This window comes from Danio rerio, chromosome 22 (genome assembly GCF_049306965.1).
Source record: "Danio rerio strain Tuebingen ecotype United States chromosome 22, GRCz12tu, whole genome shotgun sequence".
Taxonomy (NCBI): Eukaryota; Metazoa; Chordata; class Actinopteri; order Cypriniformes; family Danionidae; genus Danio; species Danio rerio.
In genome coordinates, this window is record NC_133197.1 from 40,635,711 (window position 1) to 40,651,289 (window position 15,579).

At 38.8% G+C, this 15,579-nt stretch overlaps 1 protein-coding gene across 1 annotated transcript in view; it reads right to left on the reverse strand.

Moving 5' to 3' along the window:
* The window catches only part of ptk7a (protein tyrosine kinase 7a), a 36,083-nt gene extending 24,397 nt beyond the window's left edge, over positions 1–11,686 (reverse strand). The window contains 1 exon segment of the mRNA NM_001020665.1: positions 11,455–11,686. Within this exon segment, the coding sequence (NP_001018501.1) occupies positions 11,455–11,536 (82 nt within the window). The 5' untranslated portion in view covers positions 11,537–11,686.
* Between the last annotated feature and the right edge of the window lie 3,893 nt (positions 11,687–15,579).

A 15,579-nucleotide genomic window follows, 5' to 3' on the forward strand; every position in this document is an offset into this window, starting at 1 on the left:
AAGATAAACGCTTTTTTTTTTTAAACGCCAAAGACCCCTGCATTTCATCACTTCCATTCAGAGCGGCAGAAGTCAGTGGCCGGAGCGACTTTAAGGCATCTGGAGGCTGTCGTTACAGGAGTTAATTAAGAAAGAGATCAAACAGACGTGCTGTCAGCTGCCTCTGGGTCAACGTGGCCGGACGCCAAACAACGCAGAATATAGCAGAGTCTAATCAGACTGGAAGCCAGTTCAGACATGCTTCGACACGGCCTCGGCTGAGTTTATTCAAGGTGATGGAGGAGCTGCTGCAAGCCAAAAGCTGGAGCTATTATGTAGTGGTGATGATGCGCTCACTGTTATTATTACACTTGTGTGTTGGCGGCGGGGGTGTAGTAAAATAGAAAAAGAACAGGTATATACATTCATTCATTTAGTCTCTTTATTAATCCGGGGGCGCCACAGCGGAATGAACTGCCAACTTATCCAGCACAATTTTTACGCAGTGGATGCCCTTCCAGCCGCAACCCATCTCTGTGAAACATCCCCACACACACATACACTCATACACTATGGTCAATTTAGACTACCCAATTCACCTGTACCGCATGTGTTTGGACTGTGGGGGAGCACCAGGAGGAAACCCACGCAAACGCAGGGACCCAAAACAACACGAACCCAAACCAAAACTTTTAAAAGTTAAACTTTTCTTCCTTACTTTTGTCCGTTCTTTCTTGAGGTGTGTATTATTTTTCTATTTAATTACTGATGACTGCTTTGCAGCTTTCAGCATTGAATTGAATGATTTATTATATTAGTTTGTTTGTTTTGTAGCAGAAATATTATTTACATAATTGACATGCATATAAAAACAATAGTACAAAATAAATATTTCTTACTACAATGCTTCATTTGTGTTTGATGCAAACCATCAATTTATTTTTCATAGAGTAACAGTAGGACTTTATACAGCAGATAACTTGCATTAAAGCACATTCAAGGCAGCATGATGATGATGATAAATATAATTCATTATTAGTATTATTGTCATCATCGTCATCATTTATATTTTATAATTATTCAACATTCATTTTGGAATTATTGCACAGATATTAAGTCATTACAGCATTAGTTAGATAGTTGTTTCTGGGTTTTGTTAGTCCCAATTGAAGTTATTTTCAAATACAATAAATCCCTTAATATACAACTTGTCACATATATATTAATCTTTTTTTGGTGGATGCTCCTAAATTTTTTCAGGTGCTCCTAAATATTTCAGGTTGGGAGCACCGGTGCTACCATGTAAGAAAGTTAATTTGGAGCCCTGCTATACATCTTGCAGAGCAACACAAACAGAAGGCAGAAGTATAAATGCATGACTACACGCATGTGGGTCACGCCGATCACTCGACGCAGAAGCATAAACCAGCCTTAAATCTTCACTAAAGGTACAAACATTATAACTTCTAGTGTGCAGATGTTTTAAAGTGGCTCGAACTGCTCAGTCACCGGCCTTAAAAACACACAGAGATGATAAACCTTTTACTACATTTATGAGCAACTTTACAGCAACTCCACTAATCTAATCTAAATCCTAAATTCCAGACTCCACATCTCAGACGCTGAGATTGTTATAGACCACTGTGATATCTAAAGTAAAAACAGAGGTTAACAGGGTCTAAATCTTCCCGAGAGATCCACTTTCTATAGCTCAAACAGACACAAGAGATCAGCAGGCCACTGAACACGGCATCATTATGGGATGCATTGTGAGAACGCCACCGAAACAAGGCATTCATACTTCAGTGCGTGCTGCAAAAACATGATCCACTTCCTTTCTGTGGCCTTGTTTTTCCCGCTCACTCACAAGTCAGCGTCTCGGGTGACCACTCCTGATCGGGTGACTGAAAACACACGCTAATATCAGGTGGAACAGAGACGCGGCAACCGGCTAACAATGACTGACGCTTCACATTAAAGTCTGAAGGCTAGCATAAACGTGTAGGTAGTTTTCATAAGTTGACTAAATTGTAGTCGCTTTTAAAAAGAAGAGTTAGTATAGATGGATTAATACGTATAGGTTGTCGCTAGACAGCTGCCAAGATAAAATCAGTGGTTGTTTGTGGTAATTAGCATGTTTGCTAGCACGTTTTTGACATGTTTGTAGTATAAATTAGCATGCTGTTAGCAGGACTAAGAAAGATATTTAAGCATTAGCATGTTGAATGCCTTTGGTGTGAATTAACATGTAGCTAACATGTTTCTGATATGAATTATATGTTGCTAACATGTTAGCATATTTTTAAAATCGAATTAGCACGTTGCAAGCATTTTCATGGTATGTGTTAACATGTTGCTAACATGTTTCTGGTATAAATTAACAAGTTGTTAACATGCTTATTGTATGAATTAACATGTTACATGTTCATAAAAATGATTAAGCATGTTGATAGCATGTTAGTGGTATGCATTAACATGTTAACATGTTCCTAAAATTGATTTCGCATTTTGATAGCATGTTACTGGTATGAATTAACATTAGCATGTTTCTAAAATTGTATTAGCATGTTATTAGCCATTTTTTCTGTGATGAATTAATGATGTTAGCATGCTTTTAAAAAGAATTAACATGATGCTAACATGTTTCTTGTTTGAATTAACATACTTTTAACATGGGTCTAAAATTAGATAAGCATGTTGCTAATATTGTTTATAGTATGAATTAACATGCCATTAACATGTTTCTTAAATAAATTACCATGTTTCTAGCATGTTTATGGTATGAATTAACATGTTGTTAGCATGTTTCACAATTAAATTAACATGTAAACCTGTTTCTAAAATTTAATTAGCATGTTAGCATGTTTCTGCGATAAACTAACCTGTTGTTAGCATGTTTTAAAAATGAATTAACATGTTAAAATATTGGATTAGCATGTTGCTAATAATGTTTACGGTGTAAATCAATGTGCAGTTAACATGTTTCAAAAATATATTACCATGTTATTAACATGTTTCTACTATGAATTAATATGTTGTTAGCATGTTTCTCTAATAAGTTAACATGTAAACTGGTTTATAAAATTGAATTAGCATGTTGTTAGCATGTTTCTGTGTTGAACTAACCTGCTGTTAGCATGTTTTTAAAATGATTTAACTTTTTGTTTTTAACATGTTTCTAATATTGGTTTAGCATGTTGCTAATATTGTTTACTGTGTGAAATAAAGTGTTATTAGCATGTTTCAAAAATAAATTACCATGTTAGCATGTTTATGGTATGAATTAACATGTTAACATGTTTCTCAAATAAATTAACATGTTGCTCACGTTTCTGGAATGAATTAATTTGTTGCTAGCATGTTTCCAAAATGAATGTACATGTTGCTAGCATGTTTTTTTTTCTAAAATGTAATTAACATGTTGGTTGCCCATTTCTGTTACGAGATAACATGCTGTTAGTATGCTTCTGATATGATTAAACATGTTTTAGGCATGTTCCTAAAATTGGATTAGCATGTTGCTAGAAAGTTTCTGAAATTAACATGTTGATAGCATGTTTTTAAAATGACTGACAATGTTGATAGCATGCTTTTGACATGGATTACCATGTTGGTAGCGTGCTTCAAGTGTGGATTCGCATATAGCTAGCATGATTTAGCATTGAGCAGTGTAGCCTGTTGAGTTTGAGAGAGCAGCAGCTGTGGTGTCCATCAACACGTCTCCTGTGGAGCGCAGGTCCTCTCTTTAACTCCATCAAACTAAAGCAGCCTTCAGCAAATAAATAAACCCAATCTGAGACAACAGGTGGACACTGGGAGAGCTCTGATCTGGAGCTGACGCGTGGAGAAGAACGCAGACGACAAGCTTTAACAAGATCATCAGGCCGGATCATATTTCAAGAGGCAGTTCAAGCAAACATGAACTCTCACTCTGCACTCTCCCTCCAGTGGTAATCAAGAGTTTCACAAAACAAGATATTTTGAAGAATGCTGGAAACCACTGACCTCCATACACTACAAATATCAAGTGTTTTGGTTTGTTTACAGTGGTGAATTGCATTATGGGATGTTGATCTCTGCTCTGTCCACTTCTGATGTTGAAAACGCACACACTCAAATTCACAATTACGCACAAATGCGCACACATGCAAAAACACAAGAGTGCACAAGCTCAAATGCACACACACACACACCATCGCACATGCACAAATGCATGCACACACAAACCTGCGAGCACACACAAATACAAATGCACGCACAAACAAAAATGCGAGCTCACACACGCAAACACAAATGCGAGCACAAACGCACTTGCATGCGCAAACGCACGCGCATGAACACAAATGCACGCACAAACGCACACGCGCAAACACAAATCCACGCACACACGCGCAAATACAAATGCACGCACAAACACAAATGCGGGCACAAACGCACACGCGCAAACACAAATGCACGCACAAACACAAAAGCACGCACAAACACAAATGCACGCGCAAACACAAATGCACGCGCAAACACAAATGCACGCGCAAACACAAATGCACGCGCAAACACAAATGCACACGCAAACACAAATGCACGCACAAACACAAATGCGAGCACAAATGCACACGCGCAAACACAAATGCACGCACAAACACAAATGCACGCACAAACACAAATGCACGCACACACGCAAACACAAATGCACGCACAAACACAAATGCACGCACAAACACAAATGCACGCGCAAACACAAATACACGTGCAAACACAAATGCACGCACACACGCAAACACAAATGCACGCACAAACACAAATGCGAGCACAAACGCACACGCGCAAACACAAATGCACGCACAAACACAAATGCACGCGCAAACACAAATGCACGCACAAACACAAATGCGAGCACAAACGCACACGCGCAAACACAAATGCACGCACAAACACAAATGCACGCGCAAACACAAATGCACGCACAAACACAAATGCACGCGCAAACACAAATGCACGCACACACGCAAACACAAATGCACGCACAAACACAAATGCGAGCACAAACGCACATGCGCAAACACAAATGCACGCACAAACACAAATGCACGCGCAAACACAAATGCACGCACACACGCAAACACAAATGCACGCACACACGCAAACACAAATGCACGCACAAACACAAATGCACGCACAAACACAAATGCGAGCACAAACGCACACGCGCAAACACAAATGCACGCACAAACACAAATGCACGCACAAACACAAATGCGAGCACAAACGCACACGCGCAAACACAAATGCACGCACAAACACAAATGCGAGCGCAAACGCACACTCGCAAACACAAATGCGAGCACAAACGCACTTGCTCGAACACAAATGCATGCACAAATGCACGGGCACGAACACAAATGCATGCACAAACACAAACACAAATGCGAGCACAAACGCACACTCGCAATCACAAATACACGCACAAACACAAATGCGAGCGCAAACGCACACTCGCAAACACAAATGCGAGCACAAACGCACTTGCTCGAACACAAATGCATGCACAAACGCACGGGCATGAACACAAATGCACGTACAAATGCACACGCGCAAACAAACACGAGCACAAACGCACACGCGCAAACACAAATGCACACACAAACTTGAAGAAATGTTCACAGTGTGTCTGATAATGTTTGTTCTTCTGGAGAAAGTCTGATTTGTTTTATTTGGGCTAGAATAAAAGCAGTTTTTAATAGTTTAAACAGCATTTTAAGCTCAATATTATTCGCCCCTTTAAGCTATATTTGTTTTGGATAGTCTACAGAACAAACCATCGTTATACAATAACTTGCCTAATTACCCTAACCTGCCTAGTTACCCTAATTACCCTAGTGAAGCCTTTACATGTCACTTTAAGCTGTATAGAAGTGTCTTGAAGAATATCTAGTCTAATATTATTTACTGTCATCATGACAAAGAGGAAATAAATCAGTGATTAGAGATGAGTTATTAACACTGTTATGATTAGACATGTGCTGGAGAAATCTGCTCTCTGATACACAGAAATTGGGAGAAAAAATAAACAGGGGGGCGAATAATTCTGACCTCAACTGTATATACTGCATCACCAAAACTGATTGAGGTCATGTTCATGTGTGCAGGTCACTAGAAAAGTTCATTTGATTCAACTAAACTCAAGGCATCAGTCTTTTTTTTCCAGTGTGTGTGAGTGTGTGTTTTCCCCTGAATACGCAGATTTCTCTGATCTCGCACCTCCAGCAGCTCCGCGGGGGTCTGCTCCTCCAGACTGTCTGTGATTTGCATGAGAAAGACAGGAGATGGACCTCCTGCGTCCCCGAGATCAAGCAGACACAGCAACTACCTGTGAAAGATCCTACAATCCTGCCTTTCATCTTCCGGCTCTTCATGTAAATGCTGCCGTTTCTCCAACAGCCCGAGGACAGACCCTCCTCCAACAAAGACCACCGCAATCTCAGTCAAACTCACTGATCACTGCACTGAAAATAAATGAGTCTGTCTCATTTACAGCACAGATATCTGATAACACTGAGCAAAACATTGTGTTGTTTTCAGAGATACGGAGTTTAAATGAAGTGAGATTTTCATTAAAACAAGCGAATCAATGGGAGACAAGACAATCTCATGTCAAAACGAAGTACAAGATTATTTTTGTCAGCCCATTGGCAGATTATTTAGCTTGTTTTAAGGAAAAACTCACTTGATTTTTAATTAATTCAAGCACTTTCCAGGTGAATTTTCCAAATTTTCCAACTTTACCAGCTACACACTTTCAGTTCAAACATCTAAAACTCTTAACCTCTTAAACCCCAGTGCTAGTTTAGGATTTCCACCTGGATTTTGCCTACTCAAATTTAAAAGCTTCCCAAATCCACATGCAGAGGTGTAAATGCAAAAAATTGGTCTCATTTTAAAGAAAAGCCTTTACATTTTCATAAAACACTATTGAAAGTGTTTAAAATATCTGTATATGTCGTCTGTGTTATAATAAACACCTAAAAAAAGAGGCGCTTTTTGTATTTTTTTTTTTTATAAACTCAAATTTGACAGTGTATTTTTCAGGTTGTGTGTGCTATAGCGTGCTGTAATTAATGTTGGTGGTTCCTGCACATGTCTGTAATCATAGGACAAAAGAGAAATGTCTCCACCATAATCTATGCAGAAGTTATTGTGTTCCAGCTGATGAGAGGTGCTGTACAAGCCACAGGGAGCGATCATTGTGTTCATATTTCACTATTCTTTTGTTTGATCAAACATAATTCACTGTGTTTGGAGCACGTCAGACATATAAAAGGATTACTTATGCACATCAGCTCAAAAACAGAGGAGAATGGCCCTGAAGCGCACAGCATAAGGTAAGAGATGAGCTGTCTGTGCTATCTGGGGCTGCTTATTGATCATTAATGTATTGTTTTCACTTCTGCGCCATGGAAACACCGAGATTCATTCAGCAACTGTTTGATATGTGAATATAATTCAGTAAACAGAACGCTAGAACCGTATGAGCACCGGCAAGAGCTTTCATTTGAGCTATAACTTTTACATGTGTCATATGAAAAATATGAAAATGAACCAATGTTCAATACCCAGCTCGGGGATCCAAAATACTGTGTATTTAATAACTTTTCAGTAGAATAAAACTGAAGTGATGCAGATATGTGCATAAAATATAGATTCTACACTTTCAAACCAATTAAGGGGGTCTGGTGCAATGCAGCCCTTTGAATCTTAAAGTGAAAGTCGATGACGTCATGAACCTGAAGTTTGAGAGGTTAAATCAAGAAGCATTTCTAGACGAGTAAAAAATCGTCATGTTTTCAGAAATAATGAGTCAAAATTAAGCCAAATAATCTGAGAATGGGGTCAGAAACAAAAACTTATGTCAAAATGAAAAACAAGATTATTTTTGTTACCCCGTTGGCAGATTATTTAGCTTGTTTCAATCGTAAAACTCACTTTATTTAGACTCATTTCTAAAAACTACACATTGTTTTTGCTCATCTAAAAATGCTTCTTGATTTAGGGGGTTTTAGACATTGGACTAGAAACGAGACAAAAGTTTTCCAGTCCATCGAAAATCGTAACTTTCAACTAAATTAAAATGTTTAAGACTCAAACGAATTAAAAAAGGGTCTTACACCAAATGTAAGCATTTTTAAAGCTGCATTTAACTAACAAACACAATTTTCCCAGCAACACACTGCTGAAAATGCGTTGCCTTTGTCTCATTTCTAGTCCAAAAATCTAAAAACTCTTAAATCAAGAAGCATTTTCTAGACGAGCAAAAAAATACTGCGTTGTTTTTCAGAAATGAACTAAGCAAGAATTAAGCAACATAATCTGCCAATGAGGTCAGAAACATAAACGCATCACAAAACAAAAAACAAGATTTTTTTTAATCAAAACAGAACTCAAACAAATAAAAAACAGGGTCTCACAGCTTTTCTAAAGTCCATCCCTTTATGAGCACAGTGTCTCCATCTTCTGATGGCTACTTCCAGCAGGATAACGCAGCATGTCATAAAGCTCAATCATCTCAGACTGATGAACATGACGATGAGTTCACTGTACTCAAATGGCCTCCACAGTCACCAGAGCTCAATCCAATAGAGCAGCTTTGGGTTTGGTGGAACCTACATATTCCAATATATATCACAGAATGAATAAAAAATAGCAATGTTTGATTAATCGATTATCGCGCATCAATATCATGCAAATATCTTGATCAGAAACCGTGAGCGTGTCTGTGGTCTGCATTCGTGCTGGTTAATGACCAATGCTGAGAGGCGAACAGAAAACTCTTTCAGCTGCTGAACACCATCTACTGCTGTTCATACTGGAGCCTTATACACCTCCCGAAACTGCTGAAGATAAACTCCACAAAGACTCTAGACAAGCACATTCACTACAGGACACACACACACAAACGCGCGCACGCACACGCACGCACGCACGCACAATAACTAACTACAGTACAACCATAAGCTGGTTAACAGTAAGCTTTCTTAAAGGGACAGTTCACGTAAAACTCTATATTCTGGCAACATTGCCCCATCCCTTACTTCTTCCAAACCATGTATGTATCCATCCAACCATCCATCCATCTAGTCCATCTATCTTGGCATTATATCAATCTATAGTCCATCCATCCATACACCTATTTATCTAGTCCATCCATCCACTTATCCATTCACCCATCTATCCATCCATCAATACATCCGTCTACCTACCAACCCATCTATCTATATGTCTAGTCCGTATATCCATCCATCCATCCATCCATCCATCCAATCTATGCATCTATCTATCTATCTATCTATCTATCTATCTATCTATCTATCTATCTATCTATCTATCTATCTATCTATCTATCTATCTATCTATCTATCTGTCTGTCCCATCCATCCGTCCGTCCATCCACCCGTCTGTCTGTCTGTCTATCTATCTATCTATCTATCTATCTATCTATCTATCTATCTATCTATCTATCTATCTATCTATCTATCTATCTATCTATCTATCTCATCCACCCGTCTATCTATCTATCTATCTATCTATCTATCTATCTATCTATCTATCTATCTATCTATCTATCTACCCACCTTTCTATCTAAAACAATGAGTCAATACATTTATGTTCTATTGTTTATTTTGTGGGTTCACAAAACACATTGTTTACAGTAGTATTTTTAATAATGTATATTTAATAATGTAATAATGTATCTGTTCCACATTATGACAGGGATACACACAGAAACATGTATATAGTGAGAAAGCTGTAACAAAGAAGGTTTGCATTTAGTTGTAAACAGTGTTTTCTTTTATGTTGTCCCTGCAGTTATTAGTTTCTAAAAAGCTTTTTTTAATATTTACTTTTTTTATTAAACATTGCCCTGAAGTTCTAAGCAAAATAAGAAATACTATTACATATGAACAAGTAGCTTTTTAACATATACTATAAAAAATAGTCTTTTAAATGTGCTTTATATATCAATATATCAATATCAATATCAATATATATATATATATATATATATATATATATATATATATATATATATATATATATATATATATATATATAAATGATATTTCTGTCATATCTCCAAGCCTTATAACCTTACTATAGTATTCTTAAGTAAAATGTGACACATTTTAACCAGGCTTACACACTGTAGTGTCTGTATTATCTGGAATTTCATGCTGTGCGTAGAAATAAACTTTGACTTGAACGAAGCAAAGTCTACTTAAAATTCAAGGAGTCCAAGCTGCTGCCATTAATATTCAGCTCATGTTGTACCTAAATCAAGAAGTTCACTTAGTGGGCTGCAAGTATGCAGAGCATGCATCATATCTAGTGGAGAGATAAAAAGAGAAGACGGACCCATTTCTACATTCTTGCCCTCCTTTCACAGACTATTATTATTACAGGCCTCCTCAGCCATGACTGTACTTGAATTTCTGGAAAAGGAGGGTGGATCGATTCATTCATTCATACACTCGCTCACACAAAACATGTAGCCATTTGTTTAATTGTAAACAGCACTGGGTGTAAAGAAGAACAAAGTAACTAGTTACTGTAATTAGATTACTTTTTCATTGAAAAAGTTAACATACTTAAAAAGTCGCTTATAATGTGCTAGACTTAAACACTACATAAACTCAACTGTTATATATAAATTAATTCAGATAAGTATAGTACTTTTAACCTGCTGAATAATTTCAAATGTAAGAAAATTAATAGCATTTAACAAGATAATTGATTATGCTTACGAAAATAATTGTGAAGATTAAAGAAAGAATATAAAAGCAGACATGTTTTGAATAAATTAAAACAGTTTTGACAATGTTTCGACTGAAAAAAAGGCGATTTATTAATCTGACAATTGCACATTGAGGTTAAGTTTGTTTTATATTCAAACATTTGAACTTTAAAGTGCAGTAAAATGATTGAAAAACACTGATTTTTTGTGTGTTTTATATTGTTTGTATGAAATATAGTTTCATTCATTTGTGTTTTGATAAATGTAGTGTTTTTTTGTACATATTTCTTTAAATCTGAATCAAACCGTGTGTTTTAGCTGTAAGAGCTGCGGATTTTTACTAACGTTACTAATTAATTTAATTACTCCTGAGTAACTAAGTTACTTCTCAGACTAAGCAAAAAAAACAAATTTAATTAAATTTTAATGATGTAAATAGTAATTCATTACTATTAACTATCATTTTGAATAAACTTACTCAGACACTGGCTAAAAGTAACATTTGTATTAGCAAACACAACACAAACTCTCATAAATCCAGATTAAATCCGGTCTAAACGCTACCAAACAAGTTTGGTTGGTAGTTAAATAAACATATACGTCCAAACTATTAACAAAGTGCGAAAAAGAAGTGAAAATACAGCCCACAAAGATGACAAAAGCGTGAATGTGAAATATTTACTCTTACCTTCGCCGATCAAAGTGAGCGCTAGCAAAACATTCTCCGCGCTTGCAAGTTTGCGTCCGCGTCTTCTCGTCCATAAACCCATGTTTAAAGTCGATGAACGCGATTAAAATAAATTAAAGGCTTAAAAGTTCGTGTATGTACAAATACTGCAAGTGTTGGGCTGTTGTTTGAATGCTAAAATCCAGTTGGTAGCTGCTCGTCCCCGCGAGAGTTTCAGGAGCGCGTGCTCGTCGGTTTTTCTGGATGTGTCAAGCTGCTCTCCATGCTGAATCCACCAGGAAAAAAACTCCTCGAAATGGAGACAAAGAGCCCCTCCAGCCGTGTGTTAGAGCCAGCGCTGGGGGTTTGAGTGCGGGGCAGGAGTCGTGTTTCTGCTCCAGTGGGAGTGGATGGGTGGTGGGTGGGCTTTTACTGGGATGGAGGAAGGTAAAACTAGCGACGCCACCGGCGCATTCACATTAGTTTCACTCAAAGATGGCACTGAGTTGAGCTTAATTCGGTGTTATTTATAGTAGCACACACAGTAGACGATATAAAATATTAGCAAGTAGTCCCGAATTATATCATGCATTCTTCATCTCGACTGCCCTCTGTTGGCTGGAGCTGTTGGTTTTCTTAAAGGGATAGTTCACCCGCTCATTTCAATTTCCTGTTAATTTACTCCCCCACAGGTAATCCTGGATACAGGTGACCTTTCATTCTTCACTCGAACATTTACAGAAGACGATGTTCAGCTGAACTGGTGTTTGGTGATTCATATAATGGCAGTGTATAGTGACAAGTTTTTAGATAAAAAATAAATGTGTTTAGAAATGTATAAACATGTTTATAAATGTTTAATAAAAGTGCTCCCATTTAGATTGGTCCCAGTCGTCCCATTTAGAGTGCTCCCATTTCCAGTTCTCCAAATTCCAGTGGTGCCTGGGGTGCCATTTCCAGTGGTCCCATTCGCAGTGCTCCTATTTACAGTGGTGCCAGTCGCCCCATTTCCAGCTCTCTCTTTTTCATTCATTCATTCAATCATTCATTCATTCATTTTCTTGTCAGCTTAGTCCCTTTATTAAGCCGGGGTCGCCACAGCGGAATGAACCGCCAACTTATCCAGCAAGTTTTTACGCAGCAGATGGCCTTCCAGCCGCAACCCATCTCTGGGAAACATCCACACACACACTATGAACAATTTAGCCTACCCAATTCACCTGTACCGCATGTGTTTGGACTGTGGGGGAAACCGGAGCACCCGGAGGAAACCCACGCGAACGCAGGGAGAACATGCAAACTCCACACAGAAACGCCAACTGAGCTGAGGTTCGAACCAGCGACCTTCTTGCTGTGACCTACTGCGCCACTGCTTCGCCCTCTCTTTTTCAATGCTTTTATTTTCTAGTCGTCCCATTTCTAATGCTGCCATTTCCAATACTCCCTTGTCTGGTGGTACTAGTTGTCCCATGTCCAGTGCTCCCATTTTCAATGCTCCCATTTCCAGTGGACCCAGTTTTCCCATTTCCTGTCATCCCATTACCAGGGTTCTCAGCGGTCCCATTTCCAGTGCTCCCATTTCTAGTGGTCCCATTTTTAATGCTCTCATTTGTAGAGGTCCTATTGCCAGTGCTCCTAATTCCAGTTCTCCCATTTCCAGTGGTGCCAGCATTGCCATTTCCAGTGCTCCATTTTTCAGTCATTCCATTTCCAATGCTCGAATTTCTAGTGCTTCCATTTCCAGTGGTGCCACTCGTCCTTTTCCAGTTCTCCCATTTCCAGTGCTCCCTTTTCTAGTACTCCCATTTCCGGTGGTGCCAGTCGCCCCATTTCCAGTGCTCCCATTTTCAATGCTCTCATTTCCAGTGGTGCCAGTTGTCCTATTTCCAGTTCTCCCATTTCGAGTGGTCCCATTTCCAGTAGTCACATTTTCAATGCTCCCATTTCTAGTACTCCCATTTCCGCTGGTGCCGGTCGTACAAATTTCAGTGCTCCCAATTACAATTCTTACATTTTCAGTGCTCCCAATTCCAGCGGTGCCAGTTGTCCCATTTCAGTTCTCCTATTTCCAGTGCTGCCAGGGGTTCTATTTCAAGTGCTCCCATTTCCAGTAGTCCCATTTCCAATTGCTCCAATTCCCAGTGGTCACATTTCCAGTGGACTCCGTGTTCCCAGTGGAGCCAGTCGTCCCATTTCCAGTACTTCTATTCCCAATGCTCCTGTTTTCAGTGGTCCTGTTTCCACTGCTCCCATTTTCAGTGGTGCCAGTCATCCCATTTCCAAAGCTCCCATTATTAGTCGTCCCATTTTCAGTGCTCCCATTTCCAGTGGTCCTATTTCTACTGCTCCCATTTCCAGGGGTGCCAGTCATCCCATATCCATTCCTCTCATTTTCAATGCTCCCATTTCCAGTATACCCTTTACCAGGAGTCCAGTGCTAGTCATCCAATTTCAAGTGCCCCCATTTCCAGTGGTCCTTTTTCCAGTGTACCCATTTCCAATCGTCCCATTTCCAATGCTCCCATTTTTAGTCTTCCCATTTCCAATGCTTCCATTTCCAGTGTACCCATTACAAGGAGTCCAGTGCTAGTCGTCCAATTTCCAGTGCCCCCATTTCCAGTGAACACATTTTCAGTCATCCTATTTCCAATACTCCCATTTCAGTAGAGCCAGTTGTCCTTTTGAGTTCTCCCATTTTCAGTGCTCCCAGTGCTCTTATTTCTAGTGGTGCCAGTTTTCCCATTTCCAGTGCTTTGTTTCCAGTAGCCTCGATGTTCATTGCGCTTTTTTCTCCGTCTTCAGAGGCGCAACTTGCTAATTAGAGAAGAAAAAGACCACAGTGGCTCCCCCTACTGCTTAATATAGTGGTACACTCCAAATATATATATAGTCGCTTGTTCAAATGACTCATTTAAAATAAGCTAAAACAACATGAGTCTTGATTTTTTTTGGGACAACTCAATTGTTTTATGATCAATAAACTTAAAATTGTAAAAAAAAAAAAAAAACAACAACATAAGCTAACTTAATCGATCCTGCGTTGGGACAACATGAAGAAACAGTGTGAAACCCAGCAGTTATGACAGCACCAAACCTGCACTGTAATCAATGTAAAACTGAATAGTTAGCCAGAGCTCACACCGCTGGGGCTAGTTTTCCAGATCATTACTTGAGAAAATCAGCCAGGTTAGCACGTCTGCTAGCGACTGGTATCACCACAGGGATTGTGAGGACGACATGGGAGTATTGTCGAGTGCAGTTGCCAAGGGAGATGCTGCTAATTTGCCAGGCTTTCCACAGATTACACACCACTCCACCTTCAATTAATGGAGCCTAATTATTTTATTATTCAGCTCTTCTGCTCACAGCAATGTTGTCAGGGATCTGCAATCTATCTTGACCAGAGAAAGCTTACTGGTCAGGTTAAGCTAACCCAGACAACAGGCACAAAGAAAAATCCTTATGATTCCTTATGACATGAAGTAATGTACACTCACCGGCCACTTTATTAGGTACAACTGCTCGTTAACACTAATTTCTACTCAGCCAATCACATGGCAGCATAGCAATGCATTTAGTCATGCAGACATGGTCAAGTTCAAACTGAGCATCAGAATGAGGAAGAAAGGGGATTGAAGTGACTTTGAACGTGACCTCTTTTCTGCCGATTTCACCTTTTCACCACTGCATAACAAAAGAAATAAAAGCGTATTGATTTTTTTCCCCACAGAATTGCATAATATAAACTTACAATTGCAATTTTTCCTCATAGAATTTTAAATTTATAACTAGAAATTTACATTTGTATGACACAACTGCAACTTTATATCCCAGAATAGCGAGATACAGTCATAATTACGACTTTTAAACTCGAAATCACAATATTTTCTCTAAGATTTCAGACTTTATTTCTGTTTAGAGGCTTTATTTCAAGTTCACATCTCACAATTTGGAGTTCTGAGGACAAAAGTCACCATACGTTTTAATTATTCGGTGGCTGAAATGCCATTCCCAATTCAAGATGGGTTTGTGCAACTACAAGTGTTTGTCTGACTTTTAAAGAAGACCTAACATGCCCCTTTGCAAGATGTAAAATGCGTCTCTGATGTCTCTAGAGTGTGTGTGTGTTTGTATGTGTGAAGTTTC